We start from the raw sequence: 25,681 nt of genomic DNA, 5'->3' as shown, positions 1-25,681 counted from the left end.
GCACCTCCTCCCCCCTCCGCAGTGCCGGGCGGCGCCGGGCCGGGACGGACGGAGCGAGTGTGGCCTGACCTCCCCCCGCCCCCCGCCATGAGCCCCCTCAGTGTCCTCGCCCCCGTCCTGTTCGGAGCCCTCCTGGCGGCCGCCGGCCCCACCCAGTTCTTCCGCGAGGAGTTCGGGGATGGAGGTGAGGGAGGGGCCGGGGCGGGGGTCCCTGAGGGCGGGGCCTGAGGGGGGGCTCCTGAGGGTAGGGGGTTGGGGGGGCGGCGCCTGAGGAGGCTGGGGGGGAGTCTGAGGGGGAGGCAAGAGGATGGGAGGACCCTCTTGTGTTTTGTGACGGGGGAGAATGGAGGGACCACCCCGACTTTTCTGAGGGGAGAATGAGGGGATCCTCCTGTCATCCGTGAGGGGAGAGAATGGGGGGACCCCCTGTGACTTCAGGGGGGAGAAATGGGGGACCCCCTTGTGTTCTCTGAGGGGAGAGAAATGCGTGACCCCCCCCACTCGTGTTCTTTTAGGGGAGAATGGAGAGATCTTCATATTTTCTTCATAGAAAGAATAGGGGAACCTTTCTCTGTTCTGTGATGGGAGAATAGTGGGACCTTCCTGTGATTTCTGAGGGGAAAAGGGACAGGATTGTTCTGTGAGGGGAGAGAATGGGGGGACCCCCGGTGCTCTCTGAGGTGACAGGGGGTGCAGGAGGCCACAGCTCAGGTGTGGGGACAGGTGGGGTGGGGGTGTGGGGACAGGTGGGATGGGGGGTCTGAGGTGTCTCCCTGGCCAGGAAAGGTGGGGATCACCGGTGGGACAGGGTAGGGGGGCTCAGGATCAGCCCCCAAGCAGAGCTGAGCAGGTGGAAAAGAGGAAAAGAATCAGGAAAAGAACAGTGAGGAGCTCAGCACCCACGTGGAGCCGGTTCCTGGAGCACTTCCCTTCCCCCTGGAACCCCAAATCCATCCCGCCCCGAGCTCCTGGGGGGCAGCAGGAGTTTTTTGGGGGCCAGGCCTGGAGGATTCAAGTTTGCTGCCACTTTCCCCCCACACAGAGGCCTGGACCCGCCGGTGGGTGGAATCCAAGCACAAACCCGACTACGGGCGCTTCGTCCTCACCGCCGGCAAATTCTACGGCGACGCCGAGAAGGACAAAGGTGAGTGGGGCCTCTGAGGGTCGCGCCAGGTGAGGAAGAACCTCGAGGGTGGGGTTTTTTTTTGTTGTTTTTGTTTTATTTTCCACCCTGGCCACCACGCCCCTCATCCCTCAGGGATCCAGACGAGCCAGGACGCCCGGTTCTACGCCCTGTCCTCCCGCTTCGAGCCCTTCAGCAACCGCGACAAGACGCTGGTGGTGCAGTTCACCGTCAAGCACGAGCAGAACATCGACTGCGGCGGCGGCTACGTGAAGCTCTTCCCGGCCAGCCTGAGCCAGGAGGACATGCACGGCGACTCCGAGTACAACATCATGTTTGGTGGGTGTTCCTCCTCTTCCTCAGCCCCCTCAGGGTGGTCTGGACCCCCTTTTCCTGACCCCTCTGTGTCCCCCCACCCGCCCAGGCCCCGACATCTGCGGCCCAGGCACCAAGAAGGTCCACGTGATTTTTAACTACAAAGGGAAGAACGTGTTGATCAATAAAGATATTCGCTGCAAGGTGGGTGTGGGGAAGGGTTTGGGGGGGGTCTCCCCCCAAATTTTGGGGGGGTCTCCAGCCTCTCTGAGCCCCCTGCTGTGCCCCCAGGACGATGAATTCACCCACCTGTACACGCTGGTGGTGCGGCCGGACAACACGTACGAGGTGAAGATCGACAACGCCCGCGTGGAGTCGGGGAGCCTGGAGGAGGATTGGGATTTCCTGCCCCCAAAAAAGATCAAAGATCCCGAGGCCAAGAAACCCGAGGACTGGGACGAGAGGGCCAAGATCGATGACCCCGAGGACACCAAACCTGAGGTGGGAAAAGGGGGGGGGGGGGTTGGGCTGGGGTTGTGCCTTGATGGGGTTTGGGGGAGCTCTGGGGGGGGTTTAGGGGGTCTGGGGGTGACTTGGGGGTCTCCAGGAGTTTTGTGGGGGGATTGTAAAAATCTCCTGGGAGGGTTGGGGGGAGGACGAGGAGGGATTGGGTAAAAATTGGGGAATTGAGGGAATTTGGAGAGGTCTGTGAGAGCATCCTGGGGGGGCCACAGCAGCTCCCTGACCCACCCAAAACCCCATTCCAGGACTGGGACAAACCCGAGCACATCCCAGACCCCGACGCCAAGAAACCGGAGGATTGGGACGAGGAGATGGACGGGGAGTGGGAGCCCCCCGTGATCCAGAACCCCGAGTACAAGGTGAGGGCCTGGGGGGGCTGCACTGGGAATTTGGGGGGGGTGGGGGGGTCTGGGAAGGGGCTGAACCCCATTTTGTGCCCCCCCAGGGCGAGTGGAGGCCGCAGCAGATCGACAACCCCGACTACAAGGGCAAGTGGGTGCACCCCGAGATCGACAACCCCGAGTACAGCCCGGACCCGCTGCTCTACTCCTACGACAGCTTCGGGGTCATCGGCCTCGACCTCTGGCAGGTCAGGGGGGGCCCAGGAGGGGCTTGGGGGGGTCCTGGGGGCGCCCAGGGGGGGTCCCAGGAGCTGCAGGACCCCTCCCCTCCTGACTCCCCCCTCCCCACAGGTGAAATCCGGAACCATCTTTGACAATTTCCTCATCACGGACGACGAGAAGCTGGCGGAGGAGATTGGGAATGAGACCTGGGGGGCCACCAAGGTAAATGGAGGGGATAAGACCCCCGGACCCCTCCCCAAATCCCCCCGGACCCCTCCCCAAAACCCCCCGGACCCCTCCCCAAATTCCCCCCCGTGACCTCGCCGCCCCCTCCCGCAGGAGGCGGAGAGGAAGATGAAGGAGCAGCAGGACGAGGAGCAGCGGAAGAAGCAGGAGGAGGAGGAGAAGCAGCAGAAGGAGGAGGAAGGGGACGATGAGGGCGACGGGGACGAGGAGGATGAGGATGAGGAGGAGCCCGAGGCCGAGCCCGAGGAGGCGGAGGCGGCCCCGCGGGACGAGCTGTGAGGGCCCTGCGGCGGGACCGTTCTGTCTCTGTGAGACCTGGACTCTTTTCTATGGGCGCCGCCGCGACCGCGCCGGCACCGAACCGGCCCGGCCGGGACCCAACCGGCACCGGGCGCCCCGCGGGGCGAGGACTCAGGACCAGCGCCGGGGGTTGGGGAGGGGCGCGGTGGGGGTGTGGGGAGGGGGGAGCACCGGCGGTGTCGCACGGGACTGTACGGGGGTGTCGCGATCCGGTTTCTATTAAATTAACGATCGTCCCGGCGCCGCCGCCGCTTCCTCCTCTTTTATTCCTCTTTTATTCCTCCTCCTCCTCTCTCCCCCTCACGCCCGCGCCATGTTGCGGCCGCCGCCATTTTGTGCCGCCGCGCGCGTCACGTGACCGCGGACGGATCCCCGCGCTTTTAACACCTCGCCCCGCGTCACGTGACCGAAGGCGGGGCCCCCGCGCGCGGGGTTTTCCTGCGTCACGTGACTGGCGATCCTCATTCCGCCCCGCCCCTTTATTCCGGTGTCACGTGATCAGGGAACGGCCACTCCCCCCCCGTTCCGGTGTCACGTGATGAGCACTCGCGGGGTGCGGGGATGAAGGGCGGGAGCGAGGCGCGCGCGCGGGCGCCGTGACGCACTTCCGGCGCCGCGGCGGAAGCGGCGGGGCCGCCTAAGATGGCGGCGGCGTGAGTTGCATGTTGTGGGGCCGCCGGGAGCAGCCGCCGCCGCCGCCGCCCCCTCCCCGTCCCGCCATGGCGGTGACCGTGACGCTCAAGACGCTGCAGCAGCAAACCTTCAAGATCCGCATGGAGCCGCACGAGACGGTGAGGCCGCGGCGGAGCCCCCGCCAGGGGAGGGGCGGGGGGGGGAGGGCGCGGGCGGGGCCCGGACCTCGCCCCCCTCCCCTCCCCTCACCCCGCACCTCCCTCAGGGGGGGTCCGGCCCCTCCCGGGCTCTCCGGGGCCGGGATGGAGCTGGGGGAGGAGGGGGCGGCAGCTCCGAGTCCCCCTGAGCCCCGTTTTTGGGGGAGGGGGAGGCGCTCCCCGAGCCCCTGAGCCCCGTTTTTGGGGGAGGGGGGCGCTCCCCGAGCCCCTGAGCCCCGTTTTTGGGGGGGGGGGGCGCTCCCCGAGCCCCTCTCCCCAATTTTAGAGGGAGGATGAAGCTGCCGGCCGAGGGGGGCGGCTCTAAATCTTCATTTTTGGGGGGATCATTCCGCCCCTTGGGGTCTCCATTCCCCACCTTTTATTTTGGGGTGGGCTCCCCGTTATTTTTTCCTCCCCCTTTTCGTTTTTAAATCACGATTTTAAACCAACCCCCTCATGAATATTCAACATTCCTCCCTCATTTTCTCCCCTGGATTTGCCGAGGGGGAGCAGTGGGGGGCACTGAGAGCTCCGGGGGTGTTTTTTGGGGGTTCCCTGACCCCTCTCCGGGCTCAGGTGCGGGCGCTGAAGGAGAAAATCGAGGCGGAGAAAGGCAGCGACGCCTTCCCCGTGGCGGGGCAGAAACTCATCTACGCCGGGAAGATCCTGAGCGACGACGTCCCCATCCGGGAGTATCGCATCGACGAGAAAAACTTCGTGGTGGTCATGGTGACCAAGGTGGAACCTCCTGGGGAGGGGTCCTGAGGGTCCCAGAGGGCGGGGGGGGAAACCTGGGGAATCCTGAGGGGTCTTTGGGGAATTCTGAGGGGTCTTTGGGGGGGTTTGGGGAACCTTGAGGGGTCTTTGGGGGGGTTTGGGGAACCCTGAGGGGTCCTTGGGGGGGTTTGGGGAACCTTGAGGGGTCCTTGGGGGGGTTTGGGGAATCCTGAGGGGTCCTTGGGGGGGTTTGGGGGTTTTATTTAGGGTTTTGAGAGGGTCTTTGGGGGTCTTTGGGGAACCCTGAGGGGTCTTTGGGGGGGGTTTGGGGAGCCCTGAGGGGTCCTTGGGGAAACCTGAGGGGTCTTTGAGGGGGTTTGGGGAGCCCTGAGGGGTCTTTGAGGGGGTTTGGGGATCCTTGAGGGGTCCTTGGGGGTCTTTGGGGGTTTTATTTAGGGTTTGGAGAGACTCTGAGGGATCTTTGGGGAATCCTGAGGGGTCCTTGGGGGGGTTTGGGGAACCCTGAGGGGTCCTTGGGGAAACCTGGGGGTCTTTGAGGGTTTTATTTAGGGTTTGGAGAGGCTCTGAGGGGTCTTTGGGGAGCCCTGAGGGGTCTTTGGGGGGGTTTGGGGGTTTTATTTAGGGTTTAGAGATGGTCTGAAGGGCTTTTGGGGAACCCTGAGGGGTCCCTGGGGGGGTTTGGGGAACCCTGAGGGGTCCCTGGGGGGGTTTGGGGAACCCTGAGGGGTCTTTGGGGGGGTTTGGGGAGCCCTGAGGGGTCCTTGGGGGGGTTTGGGGAGCCCTGAGGGGTCCCTGGGGGGGTTTGGGGATCCTTGAGGGGTCCTTGGGGGGGTTTGGGGAACCCTGAGGGGTCCTTGGGGGGGTTTGGGGAGCCCTGGGGGGTCTTTGGGGGAGTTTGGAGAGGCTCTGAGGGGTCTTTGGGGAACCCTGAGGGGTCCTTGAGGGGGTTTGGGGAACCCTGAGGGGTCTTTGGGGGTTTTATTTAGGGTTTGGAGAGACTCTGAGGGGTCTTCGGGGAACTCTGAGGGGTCTTTGGGGGGGTTTGGGGATCCTTGAGGGGTCTTTGAGGGGGTTTGGGGAATTCTGAGGGGTCCTTGGGGGGGTTTGGGGAATCCTGAGGGGTCCTTGAGGGGGTTTGGGGAACCCTGAGGGGTCTTTGAGGGGGTTTGGGGGTTTTATTTAGGGTTTGAGGAGGGTCTGAGGGGTCTTTGGGGAACCCTGAGGGGTCCTTGGGGGGGTTTGGGGAGCCCTGAGGGGTCCTTGGGGGTCCCATGTAGGGTCTGGAGGGTTTGCTGAGGGTTTGAGGGGCTTTTGGGGAACCCTGAGGGGTCTTTGGGGGTCTTTGGGGAACCCTGAGGGGTCTCAGAGTTATTTTGGGGAACCCTGAGGGGTCTTTGGGGGTCCCCAGGGGGGTTTGGAGTGGATTTGGGGTGCACACGGGGGAGGCACTGAAGCACCTGGGGGTGTTTTTGGGGGTCTGGGGGGTCTCTGGGGTGCAGTTCCGGGGGTGGGCGGGGGTCTCCCATTTTTCTGGGTGCACTCAGGGGGGGTCCCAGGGGATCCCCAACCCCTCCCCACCCCCCCATTTTTCAGGCCAAGTCTGCTCTGGGCTCTGCAGCCCCCGAGGCCGGAGCCCCCTCGGAGCCCCCCGCAGCCCCCCCAGGGCCCCCCCCGGCTGCCGACGCTGCCCCTCCCCCTCCGGCCGCCCCCAGCGAGGAGCCCCCGGCCCAGGACCCCCCCAGCCTCGCCCTGGCCGAGCCCACAGCGGGGTGAGGAGGGGGTTTGGGGGGTGGGGGGGCACAGGGAGGGGTTTGGGGGGGTTTTGGGGGGTCACGGGGGGGTTTGGGGGGGTCTGGAGGGGTTTTGGGGGGGTCAGAGGGGGGTGGGGGCACACAGGAAGGGGTTTGGGGGGTCACATGGGGTTTTGGGGGGGTCACAGGGGGTTGGGGGGGGGTCTGGAGGGGTTTTGGGTGGGTCACAGGGGGGTGGGGGGCACAGGAAGGGGTTTGGGGGGGTCACAGGGGGGTTTGGGGGGGTTTTGGGGGGGTCACAAAGGGTTTGGGGGGGTCTGGAGGGGTTTTTGGGGGGGTCATGGGATTTTGGGGAGGTCACAGGGGGTTTGGGGGGGTCACAGGGGGTTTAAGGGGGTCACAGGGGATTTGGGGGGGGTCTGGAGGGGTTTTTGGGGGGTCACAGGACATTTGGAGCTCCCCTTGGATCGTTCCCCCCCCTCACATCCGCAGCTCCGTTCCCCCCCCGGGCAGCTCCGGACGCTCGGCCGACGCCGCCTCCACCCTCGGTGGGTCCTGGGGGGCTTTGGGGGCTCCTGGGGGGGCTTTGGGGGTTCCTGGGAGGGGCTTTGGTGGCTCCTGGGGGTGTTTGGGGGCTCCTGGGAGGGGCTTTGGGGGCTCCTGGGGGGGCTTTGGGGGCTCCTGGGAGGAGGTTTGGGGCTCCTGGGGGGCTTTGGGAGCTCCTGGGGGGGATTTGGGAGCTCCTGGGGGGGCTTTGGGGGCTCCTGGGGGGCTTTGGGGGCTCCTGGGGGGGCTTTGGGGGCTCCCCTGGGGCTGGAACCGGGGTGGGGGTGTTGAGATTTGGGACAAAAGAGAATTTTCCATCTCCCACTTCCTAAACTTGGGGAAAAGAGGAATTTTGGGGTTGTGGGGGGGGGGTCCCAGCGGGGGCTGGGGGATGGGCTGGGGGGTCTCTCCCGGCTGATTTGGGGCGGGGGTCCCGCAGTGACGGGCTCGGAGTACGAGACGATGCTGTCGGAGATCGTGTCCATGGGCTACGAGCGCGAGCGCGTGGTGGCCGCGCTGAGGGCCAGCTACAACAACCCCCACCGCGCCGTGGAGTACCTGCTGACGGTGGGGAGGGGGCTGCTGGGGGGGCTGGGGGCTTCTGGAGGGGTCCTGGGGGCTGCTGGGGGGGTCCTGGGGGCTGCTGGGGGGGTCCTGGGGAGTCCTGAGGGCTGCTGAGGGGGTCCTGGGGGGCTTCTGAGGGGTCCTGGGGGCTTCTGAGGGGGTCTGGGGGGTCCTGGGGGTTGCTGAGGGGTTCTGGGGGGGTCCTGGGGGACTTCTGAGGGGTCCTGGGGGACTTCTGAGGGGTCCTGGGGTGATTTTGGGGTGGGTTTGGGGCAGTAGAATTTGGGGAGGGGTCTCGGGGGGCACTGCTGACCCCGATGGTGATCGGGATTTGGGGAGGGGTCTCGGGGGGCTCTGCTGACCCCTGGCAGTGATCAGAATTTGGGGAGGGGTCTCAGGGGGGGCACTGCTGGCCCCGTGAGGGTGATCAGAATTTGGGGAGGGGTCTCAGGGGGCTCTGCTGACCCCTGGCAGTGATCAGGATTTGGGGAGGGGTCTCAGGGGGGGCTCTGCTGACAGTGATCAGAATTTGGGGAGGGGTCTCGGGGGGCTCTGCTGACCCCTGACAGTGATCAGAATTTGGGGAGGGGTCTCGGGGGGCTCTGCTGACAGTGATCAGGATTTGGGGACGGGTCTCGGGGGGCTCTGCTGACCCCCCGTGACCCCCCCAGGGCATCCCCGGCAGCCCCGAGCCCGAGCGCCCGCCCGTGCAGGAGTCGCGCCCCCCGGAGCAGCCCCCGCCCGAAGGTCAGTGGGCGTGGCTTGGCCAGAGGCCACGCCCCCTCAGCGGGCTGACCAATCACTGCTCACCGCATGGGTGTGGTCTGGGTTGGCCACGCCTATTTTGGGCGTGGCCTGTGGGGGTGTGGGGGAACCTTTGCCATATATGGTGATGTGGGTGGGGTTGGCCACGCCCCCTCCGCGGGCTGACCAATCACTGCTCACCGCATGGGTGTGGTCTGGGTTGGCCACGCCTATTTTGGGCGTGGCCTGTGGGGTGTGGGGCGCACATTTTCCATATATGGTGATGTGGGTGGGTTGGCCACGCCCCCTCCGCGGGCTGACCAATCACTGTTCACCGTGGGGGTGTGGTCTGGGTTGGCCACGCCTATTTTGGGCGTGGCCTAAGTGGGTGTGGGGTGCACCTTTTCCATATATGGTGATGTGGGTTGGGTTGGCCACGCCCCCTTTGCGGGTGGGGTTGGCCACGCCCCTTTGTGGGTGGGGTTGACCACGCCCCTTTGTGGGTGGGTTGGCCACGCCCCCTTTGTGGGCGTGGTCTGAGGTGTTGGCCACGCCCCCCGCTGCAGGTGAGAACCCGCTGGAATTCCTGCGGGAGCAGCCGCAGTTCCAGAACATGCGACAGGTGATCCAACAGAACCCGGCCCTGCTGCCGGCCCTGCTGCAGCAGCTGGGACAGGAGAACCCCCAGCTGCTCCAGGTACACCAAAAACACCCAAAATACACCCAAAAAAACCCAAAACACCACCCCAAAAAACACCCAAAAAAACACCCAAAAACCACCCCTAAAAACACCCAAAAAACCACCCCTAAAAACACCCAAAAAATCCCCCCAAAAAAACACCCAAAAACACCCAAAAAACCACCCCAAAAACACCCAAAAAATCCCCCCAAAAACATCCAAAAAACCACCCCAAAAAACACCCAAAAAACCACCCCAAAAAACCCACCCCCCCCCCCCCACCACACCCCCCCCAACCCCCACCAAAACCCACCAAACCCCCAAAAAACTCACCACCACACCCCCAAAAAATCCCCCAAAAAACCCAAAAAAACCCCAAAAAAACCCCCTAAAAATTCCCCAAAAAACCCGCCCAAAAACCCCCCAAAAACCCCCCAAAAAACCCCTAAAAATTCCCACAAAAAAACCCCCAAAAATCCCAAAAAAAACCCCAAAACCCCCCCAAAAACCCCTAAAAATTCCCAAAAAAACCCCCCAAAAATCCCAAAAAAAACCCCAAAAAACCCCCAAAAAAACCCCTAAAAATTCCAAAAAAAATCCCAAAAAAAGCCCCAAAAAACCCCAAAAAAATCCCAAAAAAACCCCCAAAAAAACAAAAAAAAATCCTAAAAATTCCAAAAAAATTCCCAAAAAAACCCCAAAAATCCCCCCAAAAAAACCCCAAAAAATCCCAAAAAAATACCCAAAAAAACCCTAAAATTCCAAAAAAAATTCCAAAAAACCCCCCAAAAAACCCCAAAAAATAAAAACAAAAAAACCCAAAGTTAAAAAAAATCCCCAAAAAATCCCCCCAAAAAACCCCAAAAAATCCCAAAAAACCCCCCAAAAAACCCAAAGAAACCCCTAAAAATTCCCAAAAAATTCCAAAAAAAACCCCCCAAAAAATCCCAAAGAAACCCCAAAAAATCAAAAAAAAACCCCAAAAAAACCCCTAAAAATTCCGAAAAAATTCCCAAAAAAACCCCAAAAAATCCCAAAAAAACCCCCGAAAAACCTCTAAAAATTAAAAAAAAAATCCCCAAAAAATCCCCTAAAAATCCTAAAAAAAACCCCAAAAAAATCCCAAAAAAGCCCCCAAAAAACCCCTAAAAATCCCAAAAAAAACCCCAAAAAATCCAAAAAAAAACCCCAAAAAACCCCAAAAAAACCCCAAAAAATCCCAAAAAAACCCCAAAAAAACCCCTAAAAATTCCGAAAAAATTCCCAAAAAAATCCCCAAAAATCCCAAATAATCCCCAAAAAACCCCAAACCTGCTGTTGCCACACCCCAGCAAATCAGCCAGCACCAGGAGCAGTTCATCCAGATGCTGAACGAGCCCCTGGGCGAGCTGGGCGAGCTGGAGGGGGAGGTGGGAGCCATCGGCGACGAGACCCCGCAGATGAATTACATCCAGGTCACCCCGCAGGAGAAAGAAGCCATAGAGAGGGTGAGGAAAATCGGAATTTTGGGGTAAAAACTTGGAGATTTCAACCCAAAATCTACAGGGGGGGGGAGGAGGGTGAGGAGTGGGGGTGGAAAAATGAGATTTTGGGGTTGGGATCAGCACAAAGAGGAAAAAATTTGGTGGGAAAATGAGATTTTGGGGTTGGGATTAGCAAAAAATTGATGGAAAAATGAAATTTTGGGGTTGGGATCAGCACAAAGAAGAAAAAATTTGATGGAAAAATGAGATTTTGAAGTTGGGATTAGCACAAAGAGCAAAAAATTGATGGGAAAATGAGATTTTTGAGTAGGGATTAGTACAAAGAGCAAAAAAATGGTGGAAAAACGAGATTTTCAGGTTGGGATTAGCACAAAGAGTAAAAAATTTGATGGAAAAATGAGATTTTGGGGTCAGGATTAGCAAAAAATTGATGGAAAAATGAAATTTTGGGGTTGGGATCAGCACAAAGAGGAAAAAATTGATGGAAAATTGGGATATTTGATTTGAATGGGGGGGCTGTGGTCAGTGCCCAGAAGGAAAATTGGTGGAAAAATGAGATTTTGGGGTCGTGATCAACACCCAGAGCAAAAAATTGATGGAAAAAGAACATTTTTAGGTCCTAAAACAAACCAAAAATAAGAAATTTAATTCCCAAAGCTCAGCATTAATCGATCAGAGGAGGGTGAGGATTAAAGGGACCCCCAGAAATGAGTCTGGGGGTGTTTGGGGAGGGGGTGAAAAAATGAGATTTTGGGGTTGGGATTAGTAAAAAGAGTAAAAAATTAATGGAAAATTAACATTTTTAATTTGGGTGGGGGGCTGTGGTCAGTGCCCAGAAGGAAAATTGGTGGAAAAAATGAGATTTTGGGGTTGTGGAAAAAGAACATTTTTAGGTCCTAAAACAAACCAAAAATAAGAAATTTAATTCCCAAACCTCATCATTAATTGATCACAGGAGGGTGAGGATTAAAGGGACCCCCAGAAATGAGTCTGGGGGGGTTGGGGAGGGGGTGGAAAAATGAGATTTTGGGGTTGGGATTAGCACGAAGAGTAAAAAATTGATGGAAAATTAACATTTTTAATTTGGGTGGGGGGCTGTGGTCAGTGCCCAGAAGGAAAACTGATGGAAAAATGAGATTTTGGGGTTGGGATTAGCACAAAAAGCAAAAAATTGATGGAAAAATGAGATTTTTAATTTGGGTGGGGGGCTGTGGTCAGTCCCCAGAGCAAAAATTGATGGAAAAAATGAGATTTTGGGGTCATGATCAACACCCAGATCAAAAAAACAACAGAAAATTGACATTTTTAGGTCCTAAAACGAACCAAAAATAAGAAATTTAATTCCCAAACCTCAGCATTACTCGATCAGAGGAGGGTGAGGATTAAAGGCACCCCCAGAAATGAGTCTGGGGGTGTTTGGGGAGGGGGTGAATTTCAGTGGGGAGGGGGTGGGGCTGGGGTTTAACCCTTTCCCTGCCGCAGCTGAAGGCGCTGGGCTTTCCCGAGAGCCTGGTGATCCAGGCTTACTTCGCCTGCGAGAAGAACGAGAACCTGGCGGCCAATTTCCTGCTCAGCCAGAACTTCGACGACGACTGAGAGACCCCCCCCGGGCCCCCTCCCCGCTTTTGGGGGGTCCCTCCCGCCTCTTTTTGGGGTGGGGGGGAGGTCCCCGGGGGTGGGGGAGGGGTGAGGATGAGATCTGAGCCCCCCTGAGATTTTGGGGAGTGGGGGGGGGGGGGGGGATGGGGACCCTGCCCCTCCCCCCCCTGGGAGCAGGGGGAGCCTCTCCTGGATTTGGGGGGGGGGTCTCAGCACCCGCTTTTCTCCTGGCCCCGACCCCTCCCCCTCCCGTCAGGCCCCGGGGATGGGGAGGGTGGGGGAGGGGAGGGGAGGGGGGGGAGGGGCCGCGGAAGGAGCGAAAGCGGCGGCAAAGAGATTAAATGCAGAGTTTTAAACCCATTTCCAGCCTCGTCCCGCTGCTTTTTTATCCCCGAGGATCCCCCGCGGGTGGGGGAGGGGTTCAGGGGGTCTCCCCGCCCGTTTTGGGGGGTTTTGGGGCGACCCCCGGGGGCGAGAGCGCGGCCGCCGCTTCCTCGGCCGCGGCCAAAGCGCTGCGAGCTTCGTCCTCCCGCTGCTGCCGCCGGCGCCGCTTCTCCTCCCGCCTCTGCTGCCGCTCCAGCTCCTCCAGCACCTCCTGGGCCCGGCCCGGGGCTCGCCCGGGGGTCCCGGCTCGGGGGAGACCCCCCAGCCCCGCCTGGGCCAGGAGCCGCTGCCGCCGCTCGGTGTCCGCCTGCGCCCGCTCCCGAACGGCCTCGCGCTCCCGGCGCCAGGCGGCCACACGGGCCGGCATCGCCGCCAGGGCACGGGATTGGAGCTGTTCCCTGGGGGGAGAGACACCTGAGACCCCCAAAAAACCCCTGAGACCCCCAAAAAACCCCTGAGACCCCCCTGAAATCCCTGAGACCCCCCCTGAAATCCCTGAGACCCCCCCTGAAATCCCTGAGACCCCCCCTGAAATCCCTGAGACCCCCCCTGAAATCCCTGAGACCCCCTGAGATCCCCACTGAAACCCCCCCCCAATCCACCGGCATCGCCGCCAGGGCACGGGATTGGAGATCCTCCCTGGGGGGAGAGACACCTGAGACCCCCCCCTGAAATCCCTGAGACCCCCCTGAGACCCCCAAAAAACCCCTGAGACCCCCCTGAGACCCCCAAAAAACCCCCTGAGACCCCCAAAAAACCTCCTGAAACCCCACTGAAACCCCCTCCCCAATCCACCGGCATCGCCGCCAGGGCACGGGATTGGAGATCCTCCCTGGGGGGGAGAGACACCTGAGACCCCCTGAGACCCCTGAGACCCCCAAAAAACCCCTGAGACCCCCCTGAGACCCCCTGAGACCCCCCTGAGACCCACTGAAACCCCCTCCCCAATCTGCCAGAACCTCCCCAATCCACCGGCATCGCCGCCAGGCTGCGGGACTGGAGATCCTCCCTGGGGGGAGAGACCCCTGAGACCCCCTGAGACCCCTGAGACCCCCAAAAAACCCCTGAGACCCCCAAAAAACCCCTGAGACCCCCTGAGATCCCCACTGAAACCCCCTCCCCAATCCACCGGCATCGCCGCCAGGGCACGGGATTGGAGATCCTCCCTGGGGGAGAGAGACCCCTGAGACCCCCCCTGAAATCCCTGAGACCCCTGAGACCCCCCCCTGAAACCCCCTGAGACCCCCTGAGACCCCCTGAGACCCCCAAAAAACCCCTGAAACCCCCTGAGACGCCCTGAGACCCCCAAAAAAACCTCCTGAGACCCCCTGAGACCCCCTGAGACCCCTCCCCAATCCACCGGTACCGCCCAGGGAGCCGGACAGGGCCGAGGTTCCCAGTTCTGGACCAGTCCAGCCCAGTCCCGCTGCCCAGTCCCGTTCCCAGCGCTCCCAGTTCACCCCAGTCCCGTTCCCAGCGCTCCCAGTTCACCCCAGTCCCGATCCCAGCGCTCCCAGTTCACCCCAGTCCCGATCCCAGCGCTCCCAGTTCACCCCAGTCCCGTTCCCAGCGCTCCCAGTTCATCCCAGTCCCGTTCCCAGCGCCCCCAGTTCACCCCAGTCCCGTTCCCAGCGCTCCCAGTCCCGTTCCCAGCGCTCCCAGTTCATCCCAGTGCTCCCAGTTCACCCCAGTCCCGTTCCCAGCGCTCCCAGTTCATCCCAGTCCCGTTCCCAGCGCTCCCAGTTCATCCCAGTGCTCCCAGTTCACCCCAGTCCCGTTCCCAGCGCTCCCAGTTCACCTCTCCTTTCTCCGCCGCGCCTCCTCCCGCTCCCGCCGGTCCAGCTCGGCCTCCACATCCCGGAGCGCCGGGTCCCACTCCCGCTCCTCCGCCTCCGCCTCCCGCAGCTGCTCCGGGCTCGGCCACAGCCGCCACACCGCTACCCCCGACGCCTCCCCGAGCCGCCCGAACCGCCGCGCGGCCGCCCGCAGATCCTCGGGGTCCGCCGGGGCCGGGCCTGGGCGGCGGCGGAGCGGATCCGCCCGGTAGGGCCGCGCCGGGACCGGTACCGACACCGGGAACCGGGACCGGGCCGGGCCCAGCGCCAGCAGCGCCCGCCGCAAGGGCGCCGCCATCTTGAGCGCGCGCCGGAAATGACGTCAGAGCGACTGGAGAGGCGGGCGGGGGCTGAGGGGCGGGGCTTGAGTGGGCGTGGCCATGAAGGGGCGAGGCTGGGGGCGGGGCCAGAGCGGGGATGGGGGCGGGGCCAGAGCGGGGATGGGGGCGGGGCCAGAGCGGGGGCGCCCCGGGCCGGGGTCGCGGGGGGACCCGGGGGGGATCAGCGGGGACCGGGGGAGGGTCCCGGGGGCTTCCCGGGGATCCCGGGGCGGTTTCGGGGACCCCAGCGGGACCCGGGGGGGATCAGCGGGGACCGGGGGAGGGTCCCGGGGGCTTCCCGGGGATCCCGGGGCGGTTTCGGGGACCCCAGCGGGACCCGGGGGGGATCAGCGGGGACCGGGGGGGGGGTCCCGGGGGCTTTCCGGGCATCCCGGGGGGATCAGCGGGGACCGGGGGAGGGTCCCGGGGGCTTCCCGGGGATCCCGGGGCGGTTTCGGGGACCCCAGCGGGACCCGGGGGGGATCAGGGGCGACCGGGGGGGACCCGGGGGGGATCCCGGGGGGATCAGCGGGGACCGGGGGAGGGTCCCGGGGGCTTTCGGGGGATCCCGGGGCGGTTTCGGGGACCCGGGGGGGAAACACCGGGGACCGGCGGAGGGTCCCGGGGGCTTCCCGGGGATCCCGGGGCGGTTTCGGGGACCCCAGCGGGACCCGGGGGGGATCAGGGGGGACCGGGGGGAGGGTCCCGGGGGTCTTCCCGGGGATCCCGGGGGGATCAGCGGGGACCGGGGGGGGGTCCCGGGGGTTTCCCGGGGATCCCGGGGCGGTTTCGGGGACCCCGGGGGGACCCTCAGAGCAGCTCAGGGCGAACCGGGGAGCACCGGGCTGGGGGGGGGGGGCTCATCCCGGGGGTCCCGGGAGGGTTTTGGGGACCCCGGTGGGGGAACGCGGCTCCTCCGTGGGGCGGCGGCACCGGGAGGGGGGGGGGGCGCATTGCCAGCGACCCCTCGGCTCCTCCCACGTGTGGGGGGGGGCTGGGCTGGGGGCGGACCCCCCCAAACCCCCCCCGAACCCCCCCGAACCTTTTCAGCCGCCGCCAAGCCCGGGGCCGCTGCCAAGCGCCGTTAACCCCTCCGTGCCCGCCGCCCGCACCCCGGACCCCCCCCCCCAGCACCGGGGACCCCCCCCCCGCCCGCCCGCCCGGTGCTCCTGCCGGGATCGGGATAAATGGGGAGGGGGCTCGGTGGAACGGGCGGCGGGGCCGCTCCTGGCGGGGCCCCTCGGGGTGGGGGGGGGAGCACCGGGACCCCCCCGCCCGTTCTGGCCGGGGGCCGGGGGTGGGAGGAGGGGGGGGGGGAGCCCTAATGGCTTCCAGGCCTCGGCAGCCGCCGAAAATCTGCGGGGAAGCTGAGCCAAAACCCCCCGAAATCGCCCCAAAAGCTTCCCTGGGCCTCTCCGGACGGGGGGGGGGGTCCAATGGGCTGGGCCCCCCGGGATCCGGGGCTCCGCGTTTCCCCCTCCCCCGGTGAAACCGGGGCCCCCTCAGCCCGGCCGGCGGGAGGGGCCCCGTTTTGGGGCGGTTTCGGCCGATTTTGGGGATTGCGAAGTTCCCGAATTCTCCCGGTCCCGCTTCCCCCCCCCCCGAGCCCCGAATTTCCTGGCGGGGTGGGGAGGGGGGTGACACTCCCGGGTCACCCGTGTCCCCTCCCCAGGTGACACCGCCTATCGCGACATGCCGCGACAGCCCCGAGCCCCCCCCCCCGAGCTCCCCCCCCCGGGCTCGGCTCCATCTGCAGCCGCAGCCGGTGACAGCGACACATCTGGCGCGGGGGGTCCCCGAGCAGCTGGTGGGGACACCGAGGGGACACGGGGGGAGCGGGGGGGACACACGGGCTCTGCTGCCACCCCCCTGTCCCCGCTGTCCCCTCCCGCCGCCCGCCGGGCCGGGGGTTTTGTCCCCCCCCGTGTCCCCCCCAGCGGTGCCACCCCCTTGGGGACACCCGCGGTCCCCAAAGCCGGGTCCCCTCCCTCTGGTGTCACCCCGCGGTGGCGGCGGAGGCTCCGGCAGTGAAGGGGTGACAGCGGCGGTGCCAGCGCTGGCACCGGGTGGTGACAGATGGCGGAGGGACGCGGCCGCAGCCGGAATGACAGATGAGGCTCCGCCGTCACCGCGGCTGCCATCGCCACTGTCACTGTCACTGTCACTGCCATCGCCGTGGCGGTGCCAGTGTCACCCGCACCGCCGTGGCACCGTCACCGTGTCACTGCCATCGCCGTGTCACTGTCACTGCCATCGCCGTGTCACTGCCATTGCCACAGTCACTGCCATCACCGTGTCACCACCATGGCACTGTCACCATCACTGCCATCACCGTGTCACTGCCATTGCCACAGTCACTGCCATCACCGTGTCACTGCCATCGCCGTGTCACTGTCACTGCCACTGTCACAGTCACTGCCATCACCGTGTCACCACCATGGCACTGTCACCATCACTGCCATCACCGTGTCACTGCCATTGCCACAGTCACTGCCATCACCGTGTCACTGTCACTGTCACTGTCACTGCCATCGCCGTGGCGGTGCCAGTGTCACCCGCACCGCCGTGGCACCGTCACCGTGTCACTGCCATCGCCGTGTCACTGTCACTGCCACTGTCACTGCCATAGCCGTGTCACCACCATGGCACTGTCACCATCACTGCCATCACCGTGTCACTGCCATTGCCACTGTCACAGTCACTGCCATCGCCGTGTCACCACCATGGCACTGTCACCGTCACTGTCATCACCGTGTCACTGCCATCGCCGTGTCACCACCATGGCACTGTCACCGTCACTGTCATCGCCGTGTCACTGCCATTGCCACTGTCACCACCATGGCACTGTCATCGTCACTGCCATCCCCGTGTCACCATTGCTGCCATCACCACGTCAGTGCCAGTGTCACCCTCACTGCCATGGCACTGTCACTGTCACTGCCATCACAGTGGCACTGCCATCACCGTGTCACCTCCAGTGTCACCCGCACCACCACGGCACTGTCACCATCACTGCCATCACCGTGTCACCACCATGGCACTGTCACCACCACTGTCACCCGCATCGCTGTGGCACTGTCACCACTGCTGCCATCACCGTGTCACCACCATGGCACTGTCACTGTCACTGCCATTACTGTGTCACCACCATGGCACTGTCACTGTCACTGCCATCACCGTGTCACCATCATGGCACTGTCACCACTGCTGCCATCATTGTGTCACCACCATGGCACTGTCACTGTCACTGCCATCACCGTGTCACCACCATGGCACTGTCACCACTGCTGCCATCACCGTGTCACCACCATGGCACTGTCACCACCACTGTCACCCGCATTGCTGTGGCACTGTCACTGTCACTGCCATCACTGTGTCACCATCATGGCACTGTCACCATCACTGCCATCACTGTGTCACCGCCAGTGTCACCCTCACTGCCACGGCACTGCTGCTGTCACCACCCCACGGCTCTGTCGCTGTCATTGTCACTGTCCCTGTCACGACAGAGCCACCGGTGCTGGCACCGGACCCATCTTGGCACTGCCGCTGTCACTGTCACCGCACTGTGTCACCTCCAGCGCTGCCACCGCCGCTGCTGTCACCCGTGGGGACCTGCAGGGGACCTGTGGGGTCACAGCGATGGTGGCAGAGGGGGTGGCGGCCACCCCATGTCCCCCCTTATGTCCCCCCGTGTCCCCCAGTGTCCCCAATGTCCCCCCGTGTCCCCCATGTCCCCAATATCCCCCCGTGTCCCCAATGTCCCCCCGTGTCCCCAATGTCCCCCATGTCCCCAATGTCCCCCCGTGTCCTCAATGTCCCCCCGTGTCCCCCCGTGTCCCCAATGTCCCCTCGTGTCCCCAATGTCCCCCCGTGTCCCCAATGTCCCCCCGTGTCCCCCCGTGTCCCCAATGTCCCCTCGTGTCCCCAATGTCCCCAATGTCCCCCCGTGTCCCCAGTGTCCCTCGGTGTCCCCGCGTGTCCCCTCGCGTGCCCCACGCCCCATCCCGCCATGGGCGTGGCCTCTGTCACGGTGGGCGTGGCCTCGGGCACAACCGGGCGGTTCCATCCCCTCGGTGGGCGTGGCCTCCTCCAGAGGGGGGCGTGTCCCTGGCCGAGGGGGCGTGGCCTGGCCGGGGTGGGCGTGGCCGGCGCGCGCTTCCCGCGGCAAAAGTGCGGCGGGCGCCAACTTCGGGCAAAACTTTCCCCGCGCGCCGCCGGCACCGGGACCCCCCGGGACCCCCCCCCGGCACCCCCCGGAGCCCCGGAGCCCCCCCGCCATGCCCCGGCGCGGCTGACACCGCCGCCATGTACTCCCCGTATTGCCTGACCCAGGTACGGCCGGCACCGGGAGGCGCCCGGTAACGGCGGGGGAGGGACGGGGGGGGGTTTGGACCGGTGCCTTTGGCCGCGATCCGCTGCTGCCCCCCCCCCCACCCCCGGCCCAAAAACGGGGTGTAACGGGTGGGGTTGCGACCCCTCCGCGGTGGCCGGTGCCTCCCGGAGCGAGACGGGGCCGGTCCGGGAGCGCCGTCCCGGTGCGGTCCCGGTCGCTCTCCGGTGCGGGGGCTGCCGGCGGTTCTGGCGCGGTGCGGAGCGGATCCGAGCCCCGCCAGCCTCGGCCGGTGCCGCCGCGGAGCCGGGGTCCCCCCGGGGTGGGGGGTGGGGGGCCGCGGGGGGTTCGCTGCGGGACCCCGGGGACGTTCGGGGGGGGATTCGGGACCCCGGCCCGGGTGCGCGGTTGTGGCGCCGGGATCCGCCAGAGCTCGGCCGGGGGGCGATTTCGGGGTTCGGACAAGAGCGAAACCTCATTTTGGGGGGGCTGGGGGGCGATCGCTGCGGACCGTGGGGTCCGGGGGGGGTTGGGCTGGGGGTGGGGGGCGTCCCGGGACTCCCCTTTCGGGGGGGGCCGCGTCAGGAGGAGCAGCACCGGGCGCTTCCCGGGGAGGGCACAACTCGGGGGGCTGCGGCACGGGGGTCCCGCTCGGGGGATCCATCCCGGCTGTCCCCCCCCCCGCCCCGTTAGCTCGGTTTGAGGCTCGGCTCCCGTTCCCCCCCTCCCAGCCCCGCCGGCTTTGCCCTTTTCTCCCGCTTTTCGGGGCGGTTTTGGCGGCCGGTCCCGTCTGGGCCGGCGGCCAGCGGGCGCTTTCTCGCAGCTTCGGCGCCCGCCCCGCACACGCGTGTGCACGCGCCAGGGCCACGCCAGCGCACACGCGTGTCCCCCCTGCCCGCACCCCCCCGTGCCCGCGCCCCCAGACCCCCCCCGAGCCCCCTCCGAGCCCCCCCGGGGGCACAGGCGGGCACCGCGCTCCCCTTTTCGCTCCGCAGCCGCTCCCGGGTCGGTTTTTGGGCCGGTGCCACCGGTGGATTTCGGGCTCCGGGATGCGGCGGGAGCGCGGCAGAGCGGCTGTTGTCGCGGTGTCTGTCCCCCGGTGTCCCCCGGTGTCCCCCGGTGTCCCCGGCAGCGGGTCTGGTCTCCGTGGGGACTCCTCGGGCTGTGGCTGTCGGTGGGCCGGGATCCCCCGCGTCCCCTCCGTGTCGCCTCTGTGTCCCTGCGCATCCTTCCCGTGTCCCCCCGTGTCCCCTCCGTGTCCCCTCCCCTGGCACAGAGCCACCCCCTGCCCACCCCCGAGGCTCCCGGGTCTCCGCCACCACCCCGGGCGTGACCCGTGACACCTGCGGTGACACCTGGGGGTGTCCCCAGCCCTGTCCCCGTGTCCCGGCGCGGCTGCGACAGCGCAGGTGTGACACGCGTGTGACACCTGTGTGCACGCACAGGTACCCCCGGTGCTCCCCGGTGCTCCCCGGTGCCCCCCGGTGCCCCCCGGTGCCCCCCGCCCCGCGGCTGATGCAATCGGGGGAGTCACGGGGGCGGGGGGGACACACCGGGGACAGGGGAGGGGGACACCCCGCGACCCCCGGGCGCGCCTGGCTTTGCTGCGGCATCACGGAACCGGGCTGAGCCCCCTCCCCGTGTCCCCCCACCCCCTCCCCGTGTCCCCCCGGTCTCTGGCGGCATCAATAATGGAGGAGCCCTCGGCCGGGCCGGGGGGGGGGCCCTGAATTATTGATGGGCCACAAAAAGCTTTCTTGGACGCCGCAGCACCGCGGGGCCCCCCCGGCCCGGGCTGGCACCGGGCCACGCTGTGGGGAGGGGGGTGCGGGGGGTGCGGGGGGAACGCCCGGACTCGGCGCTCCGGTGGTGCCAAACCTCATCCACCGGCACCGCCCGGGACCCCCCCGCCACCCCCCCGGATCTCGGGGGTCCCGGTTGGGAGCCCGGGGAAGGGGAAAGGGGGGGGTTTTGCGGATGCCCGGGTTCCCCTCGAGCCTCCGGGATGCTCCACGTGGCTGCGGGCAGGGCCGGGCGGGCGCTTCCTCTGCCTCAGCGCCCCCCCCCCCGAAATACCAGACCCCCCCCCCCTTTCCGAGCGCCACCATCCCCCCCCCTCCAATGCCAGACACCCCCTCCCATAGCGGGGAGCCCCCCAAAAGCGGCGGCTCTCCCCTTCCCGGCTGCCTGGTCCCCTGCCAGAAGCATCCGGCGCCTTCTCTCCGAGGCCACCTGGATGCCAAGGTCCCCCCCCGGCCCGCGGGGTCCGTCCCGGGACCCCCCTCACTCCCAGCTCGGGGGTCCAGGACGCCCCTCACTCACTCCCACCCCCCTCGGCTGCCCTCCTCCCCCCTCCCCACACACGGGAGGGTCTTGGCAGCGGCGTCAGGGGCCGCCGGGGGGATTTTTGGCGGCAATTCCGGCTGTTTCGGGCTGTTTTCTCTCGCGGCGAAGCCGAGGGCCGGGGGGAGCTGGCAGCGGTGCGGGAGGGCGGGCGCTGGGGGGGGCTCAGAGGAGGGGGGTTGGTTGGTTTGATTTTTTTTTTTTCTTTCCCTTCCTTTTATTATTATTTTTTTCCCTTTTATTTTATTTCTTCTTCTTTTTTTTTTTTTTTTTAATTTTTTTTCCCCCTCTTTTCTATTTTTTTTTTTTTTTTTTTTTTTAATTTTTCTGGGCTTTTCCCCTCCCCGATCCGGCGCCTCCCCCCCCTCTCTCCCCTCCTCACCAACCCCTCACCACCCCCCCAAATCCCCCCCCTCGCCGCCGCGCTGGCGCTTTGCCGGGCGCTCGCAGCTGCGGACGCGGCGACGTGGCTTCGCCCGAGACTGCGGCTCCAATGCGGGGCCGCCGCAGCCAATGGCAGCTCCTCGGCACCGCCACCGGACCCCGCCTCGGCACCGAGACCCCCGCCCGCCCCGGGACCCCCACCCACCCACCCGCCCACCCATCCCCGCCGCCGAGCGAATCGCCGGGCCCGAAGCTCCGGATGGTTCCGCGGCGGCCGCCGCTGCTCGGGGCAGGGGTGGGGAGGGGTCTGGGGTGTTTGGGAGGGGTCGCAGGCGTTGGGGAGGGGTCCAGGTGTGCGAGGAGCTGGCGGCTCTTTGTCTCTGCTGGGTTTTTGCTGAGGATTGAGGCGTTCAGGACCCCCAAAATCCACCTGAGCCTCAGCAGGCCCTGCCTGGGGGTCACTCGGGTGGCCGGGAGGGGTCTCAGGTGGCCAAGAGGGGTCTCAGGTGGCCAAGAGGGGTCTCAGGTGGCCACGAGGGGGTCTCAGGTGGCCCAAAGCCCACCCTGCACCCATCAGGTGCCTCTGGGGTCCTGCTGAGCCAACACGGAGGGATCCTGGAGCAAGGGGGGGGCAAACACCATCCTCACCCCCCTCCCCCCCAAAAAAACCCTCCCCGCTGCGGTTTTGGGTTGAAAACCGCGAGTTTTGGAGCTGGGCGGGAGCCGCTGCCCAGGCCCGCTGCCGAAACGCCCAAATTTTGGTTTCTTTCCTTTGCACAGAGGGATTTAATTACCGGGGGGGGTTGGAAGGGGCGGGGGGGGGGAAAGTGTTGGCTCCGAGTGCCGCGTCCGGGATTTTGGGGGCAGAAACGTCGGGTTTGGACCATTCCGTGCTGGGGCCGCCACGGGGCTGGGGCAAGCGGCCAAATCCGGGAATCCGGGGCCTTCCCGCGCCGGTGGCGGGGGCGAGCGGGACCCCCCGGCCCCGGGGCCGTCCTCGCTCGACCCTTTTTGAGGTTTTTTTTTCCTTTCTGCACGAGTGATTTTTTTTTTTTTTTGCACGAGGGGCCGCAACAGGACCCGACCCCCCCCCCCCCAAACTTCTCACCCAGCGCGGGGAATTTTTGGGGGGAAATCGCGGGGTTTTGGCGGCGGGGTTTGGGGTGGGGAGGTTTTTGGGGGTGAACCCCCCCCTCCCCTTTTCCTCCCCCCCCGCCCCTCCTCTTTTCCCCCCTCCCCTCCCCCCCCCCGGGGTCCCCCCCGTTGCACGCGCGGGGCGCACGCGGGGCCCCCCCCCAACACCCAGCCCTGGCCACGCCCCTTTCCCACCAAGCCACGCCCACCAGGCCACGCCCCCATCCCGCCCCGACCAATGGGGAGGCCGCTCCCCCCGCGCGCTGCGCTCCCATTGGCTGAGGCCGCGCCGGTCCCGGTGCCAAAAAGGGGCCGCGGCGGCTCCGCGCGCTCCGCGCCCGCGGCGGCGGCGGCTCCGGGACCCCCCCCCAAAAAAAAAAAAACCCACCGGGAACCCCCCCCTGCCCACACACACAGACACCGGCAGGGACACCCCCACAGGCAGCGGGGTCCCCCCCATCCCCCCGGTAACCGGGACTCCCCGGTAACCGGGACCCCCCCCCACCCCCGCGACAGCTGCGCTGTCCCGCCAGGCGGGACCCCCCGCTCCTGCACCCCGCGGTATCCCCGACACCGGAGCGCTCCCCCGCAGGGTCCGCACCCCCGGACCCGCCCCCCGCACCCCCTTCCCGGTAGTCCCCGTTAACCCTTTCTCCCCACGCCGTTTGCGCCCCCGGTCCCCGTCTGTCGCCCCCGGTTCTGCCCCGCCGGGGCCCGACTGGCAGCTGCCTACGGCCGGGATGAGCCGCCGCGATGGTACGGACGGGACGGGACGGGCACCGGGAACCGGGGACGGGCAGCGGTGGCACCGGGGACTGCGACAGCGGCCGGGATGGGGCCGGGGAGCGGCGAGCGGGGAGCGGGGAGACGGGAGGGGAACGGAGACGGGGGACGGGCAGCGGTGGCACCGGGGACTGCTGGGGACAGATCGGTGGCACCGGGGACTGCTGGGGACGGGGATCGGTGGCACCGGGGACTGCCGGGGGACGGGGATCGGTGGCAGCGGGGACTGCTGGGGACAGATCGGTGGCACCGGGGACTGCTGGGGACGGGGATCGGTGGCACCGGGGACTGCTGGGGACGGGGATCGGTGGCACCGGGGACTGCCGGGGACGGGGATCGGTGGCACCGGGGTTGGGGTTGGCAGCGGGGACCGGCGCTGGGGATGGGACAGGGGCGGCCGAGCCCCGACGGCAGCGGGAGCGTCACCGGGAACCGGATGGGGACGAGCGGGGAGGGACCGGGCTGTGGTGACACGGGGACCGGGCTGTGGCGGCACTGGGGACGGAGCTGTGCCAGTACCGGGGACCGGGCTGCGGTGGCACCAGGGATGAGGCTGCGGTGACAGCGGGGCTGGGGCTCGGGTGACACCAGGAACAGAGCTGTGCCGGTACCGGGGCTGTGCCGGTACCGGGGCTGTGCCGGTACCGGGGATGAGGCTGCGGCAGTGACAGCGGGGATGGGGCTGTGCCAGTACCGGGGACAGGGCTGTGGTGACACCGGGAACGGGGCTGTGGTGACAGCGGGGATGGAGCTGTGGCGGTACCGGGGCTGAGGCTGTGGCGGTACCGGGGATGAGGCTGTGGCGGTACCGGGGATGAGGCTGTGCTGACACCGGGAATGAGGCTGTGCGGTACTGGGGCTGAGGCTGTGGCGGTACCGGGGATGAGGCTGTGGTGATACTGGGGATGGAGCTGTGGTGGTACCGGGGCTGAGGCTGTGGCGGTACCGGGATGAAGCTGTGCCAGTACCGGGGATGAGGCTGTGGCGGTACCGGGGCTGAGGCTGTGGTGATACCGGGGCTGAGGCTGTGCTGACACCGGGGCTGAGGCTGTGCCGGTACTGGGAATGAGGCTGTGCTGACACCGGGAATGAGGCTGTGGCGGTACCGGGGATGAAGCTGTGCCGGTACCGGGGATGAGGCTGTGCTGACACCAGGAATGAGGCTGTGCCGGTACTGGGGCTGAGGCTGTGGCGGTACCGGGGATGAGGCTGTGCTGACATTGGGGATGAGGCTGTGGCGGTACCGGGGATGAGGCTGTGGCGGTACCGGGGATGAGGCTGTGCCGTAGTACCGGACCGGTGATAAAGCTGTGCTGGTACCGGGGATGAGGCTGTGCTGACATTGGGGATGAGGCTGTGGCAGTACCAGGGATGGGGCTGTGCCGGTACTGGCGATAAAGCTGTGGCGGTACCGGGGATGAGGCTGTTCCGGTACCGGCGATAAAGCTGTGCCGGTACCGGGGCCAGGAACAGGACCGGGACAGCCTCAGCCGTCCCTCCTCCGGCCACACGGGAGCCCCGCAGGACCGGGAGCCGCCTCTTCCCCGCCGCTCCCCGCGGGGCCGGCACCGCCGGGATCCCGAAGGCCGGTCCCCACAGCCCGTCCCTGTCCCCTCCCGTGCAGGATGAGTTCCACCCCTTCATCGAGGCGCTGCTGCCCCACGTCCGGGCCTTCTCCTACACCTGGTTCAACCTCCAGGCCCGCAAGCGCAAATACTTCAAGAAGCACGAGAAGAGGATGTCCAAGGAGGAGGACGCGCCGTCAAGGACGAGCTGCTGGGCGAGAAGCCGGAGGTCAAGCAGAAATGGGCCTCGCGCCTCCTGGCCAAGCTGCGCAAGGACATCCGGCCCGAGTGCCGCGAGGACTTCGTGCTGTCGGTCACCGGCAAGAAAGCGCCGTGCTGCGTCCTGTCCAACCCCGACCAGAAGGGCAAGATCCGCCGCATCGACTGCCTGCGCCAGGCCGACAAGGTGTGGCGGCTGGACCTGGTGATGGTCATCCTCTTCAAGGGGTCCCGCTGGAGAGCACCGACGGCGAGCGCCTGGCCAAGGCTCCCCAGTGCGCCAGCCCCGGCCTGTGCGTGCAGCCCCACCACATCGGCGTCACCATCAAGGAGCTCGACCTGTACCTGGCTTATTTCGTCCACGCGCCAGGTGAGTA

General features: G+C 65.5%; 4 protein-coding genes across 5 annotated transcripts in view; 3 read left to right on the top strand and 1 right to left on the bottom strand.

Moving 5' to 3' along the window:
* Positions 1 to 16: 16 nt before the first annotated feature.
* Positions 17 to 3,308, top strand: CALR (calreticulin). Its single transcript, XM_058861827.1, has 9 exons — positions 17 to 184; positions 1,043 to 1,144; positions 1,259 to 1,462; positions 1,548 to 1,642; positions 1,730 to 1,939; positions 2,206 to 2,319; positions 2,406 to 2,549; positions 2,653 to 2,745; positions 2,863 to 3,308. The coding sequence occupies exons 1-9, from the start codon at positions 88 to 90 to the stop codon at positions 3,046 to 3,048; spliced, it is 1,245 nt and encodes a 414-aa protein (XP_058717810.1). The 5' UTR covers positions 17 to 87; the 3' UTR covers positions 3,049 to 3,308.
* A 465-nt stretch (positions 3,309 to 3,773) lies between these two features.
* Positions 3,774 to 12,084, top strand: RAD23A (RAD23 homolog A, nucleotide excision repair protein). Its single transcript, XM_058861845.1, has 9 exons — positions 3,774 to 3,860; positions 4,476 to 4,637; positions 6,231 to 6,406; positions 6,881 to 6,936; positions 7,374 to 7,501; positions 8,170 to 8,245; positions 8,809 to 8,939; positions 10,253 to 10,408; positions 11,888 to 12,084. The coding sequence occupies exons 1-9, from the start codon at positions 3,789 to 3,791 to the stop codon at positions 11,999 to 12,001; spliced, it is 1,071 nt and encodes a 356-aa protein (XP_058717828.1). The 5' UTR covers positions 3,774 to 3,788; the 3' UTR covers positions 12,002 to 12,084.
* A 250-nt stretch (positions 12,085 to 12,334) lies between these two features.
* Positions 12,335 to 14,564, bottom strand: GADD45GIP1 (GADD45G interacting protein 1). 2 transcript variants are annotated; one of them, XM_058861883.1, is made up of 3 exons: positions 14,187 to 14,564; positions 13,379 to 13,397; positions 12,335 to 12,767 (listed from the first exon to the last, which is right to left on the bottom strand). In XM_058861883.1, exons 1-3 carry the CDS (start codon positions 14,519 to 14,521, stop codon positions 12,426 to 12,428), a joined length of 696 nt encoding a protein of 231 aa, XP_058717866.1. In that variant the 5' UTR covers positions 14,522 to 14,564; the 3' UTR covers positions 12,335 to 12,425. The 2 variants fall into 2 exon arrangements, with proteins under 2 accessions (XP_058717866.1, XP_058717865.1); XM_058861882.1 differs by lacking the exon at positions 13,379 to 13,397 and having other exon boundaries at positions 12,335 to 12,786; positions 14,187 to 14,561.
* A 4,230-nt stretch (positions 14,565 to 18,794) lies between these two features.
* The window catches only part of ACP5 (acid phosphatase 5, tartrate resistant), a 10,257-nt gene continuing 3,370 nt past the window's right edge, over positions 18,795 to 25,681 (top strand). The window contains 4 exon segments of the mRNA XM_058861704.1: positions 18,795 to 18,878; positions 25,145 to 25,271; positions 25,274 to 25,531; positions 25,534 to 25,674. Of these exon segments, the coding sequence (XP_058717687.1) occupies positions 18,852 to 18,878; positions 25,145 to 25,271; positions 25,274 to 25,531; positions 25,534 to 25,674 (553 nt within the window). The 5' untranslated portion in view covers positions 18,795 to 18,851.

The sequence above is a fragment of the Poecile atricapillus genome, chromosome 39 (assembly GCF_030490865.1).
Source record: "Poecile atricapillus isolate bPoeAtr1 chromosome 39, bPoeAtr1.hap1, whole genome shotgun sequence".
Lineage (NCBI taxonomy): Eukaryota > Metazoa > Chordata > Aves > Passeriformes > Paridae > Poecile > Poecile atricapillus.
The sequence above is the reverse complement of the archived record's forward strand: the minus strand, read 5'-3'. Positions and strand labels throughout refer to the sequence as shown.

What these genes read in the sequence shown, in the direction of transcription:
- RAD23A (XM_058861845.1), top strand. Translation starts at nt 3,789, where the DNA reads ATGGCGGTGACCGTGACGCTCAAGACGCTGCAGCAGCAAACCTTCAAG. An exon ending in CCGTGGAGTACCTGCTGACG is followed by an intron (nt 7,502 to 8,169) that starts GTGGGGAGGGGG and finishes TGACCCCCCCAG; the next exon opens with GGCATCCCCGGCAGCCCCGA. An exon ending in GGAGCAGCCCCCGCCCGAAG is followed by an intron (nt 8,246 to 8,808) that starts GTCAGTGGGCGT and finishes CCCCCGCTGCAG; the next exon opens with GTGAGAACCCGCTGGAATTC.
- CALR (XM_058861827.1), top strand. Translation starts at nt 88, where the DNA reads ATGAGCCCCCTCAGTGTCCTCGCCCCCGTCCTGTTCGGAGCCCTCCTG. An exon ending in CGAGGAGTTCGGGGATGGAG is followed by an intron (nt 185 to 1,042) that starts GTGAGGGAGGGG and finishes CCCCCCACACAG; the next exon opens with AGGCCTGGACCCGCCGGTGG. An exon ending in CGAGTACAACATCATGTTTG is followed by an intron (nt 1,463 to 1,547) that starts GTGGGTGTTCCT and finishes CCACCCGCCCAG; the next exon opens with GCCCCGACATCTGCGGCCCA.
- GADD45GIP1 (XM_058861883.1), bottom strand. Translation starts at nt 14,521, where the DNA reads ATGGCGGCGCCCTTGCGGCGGGCGCTGCTGGCGCTGGGCCCGGCCCGG.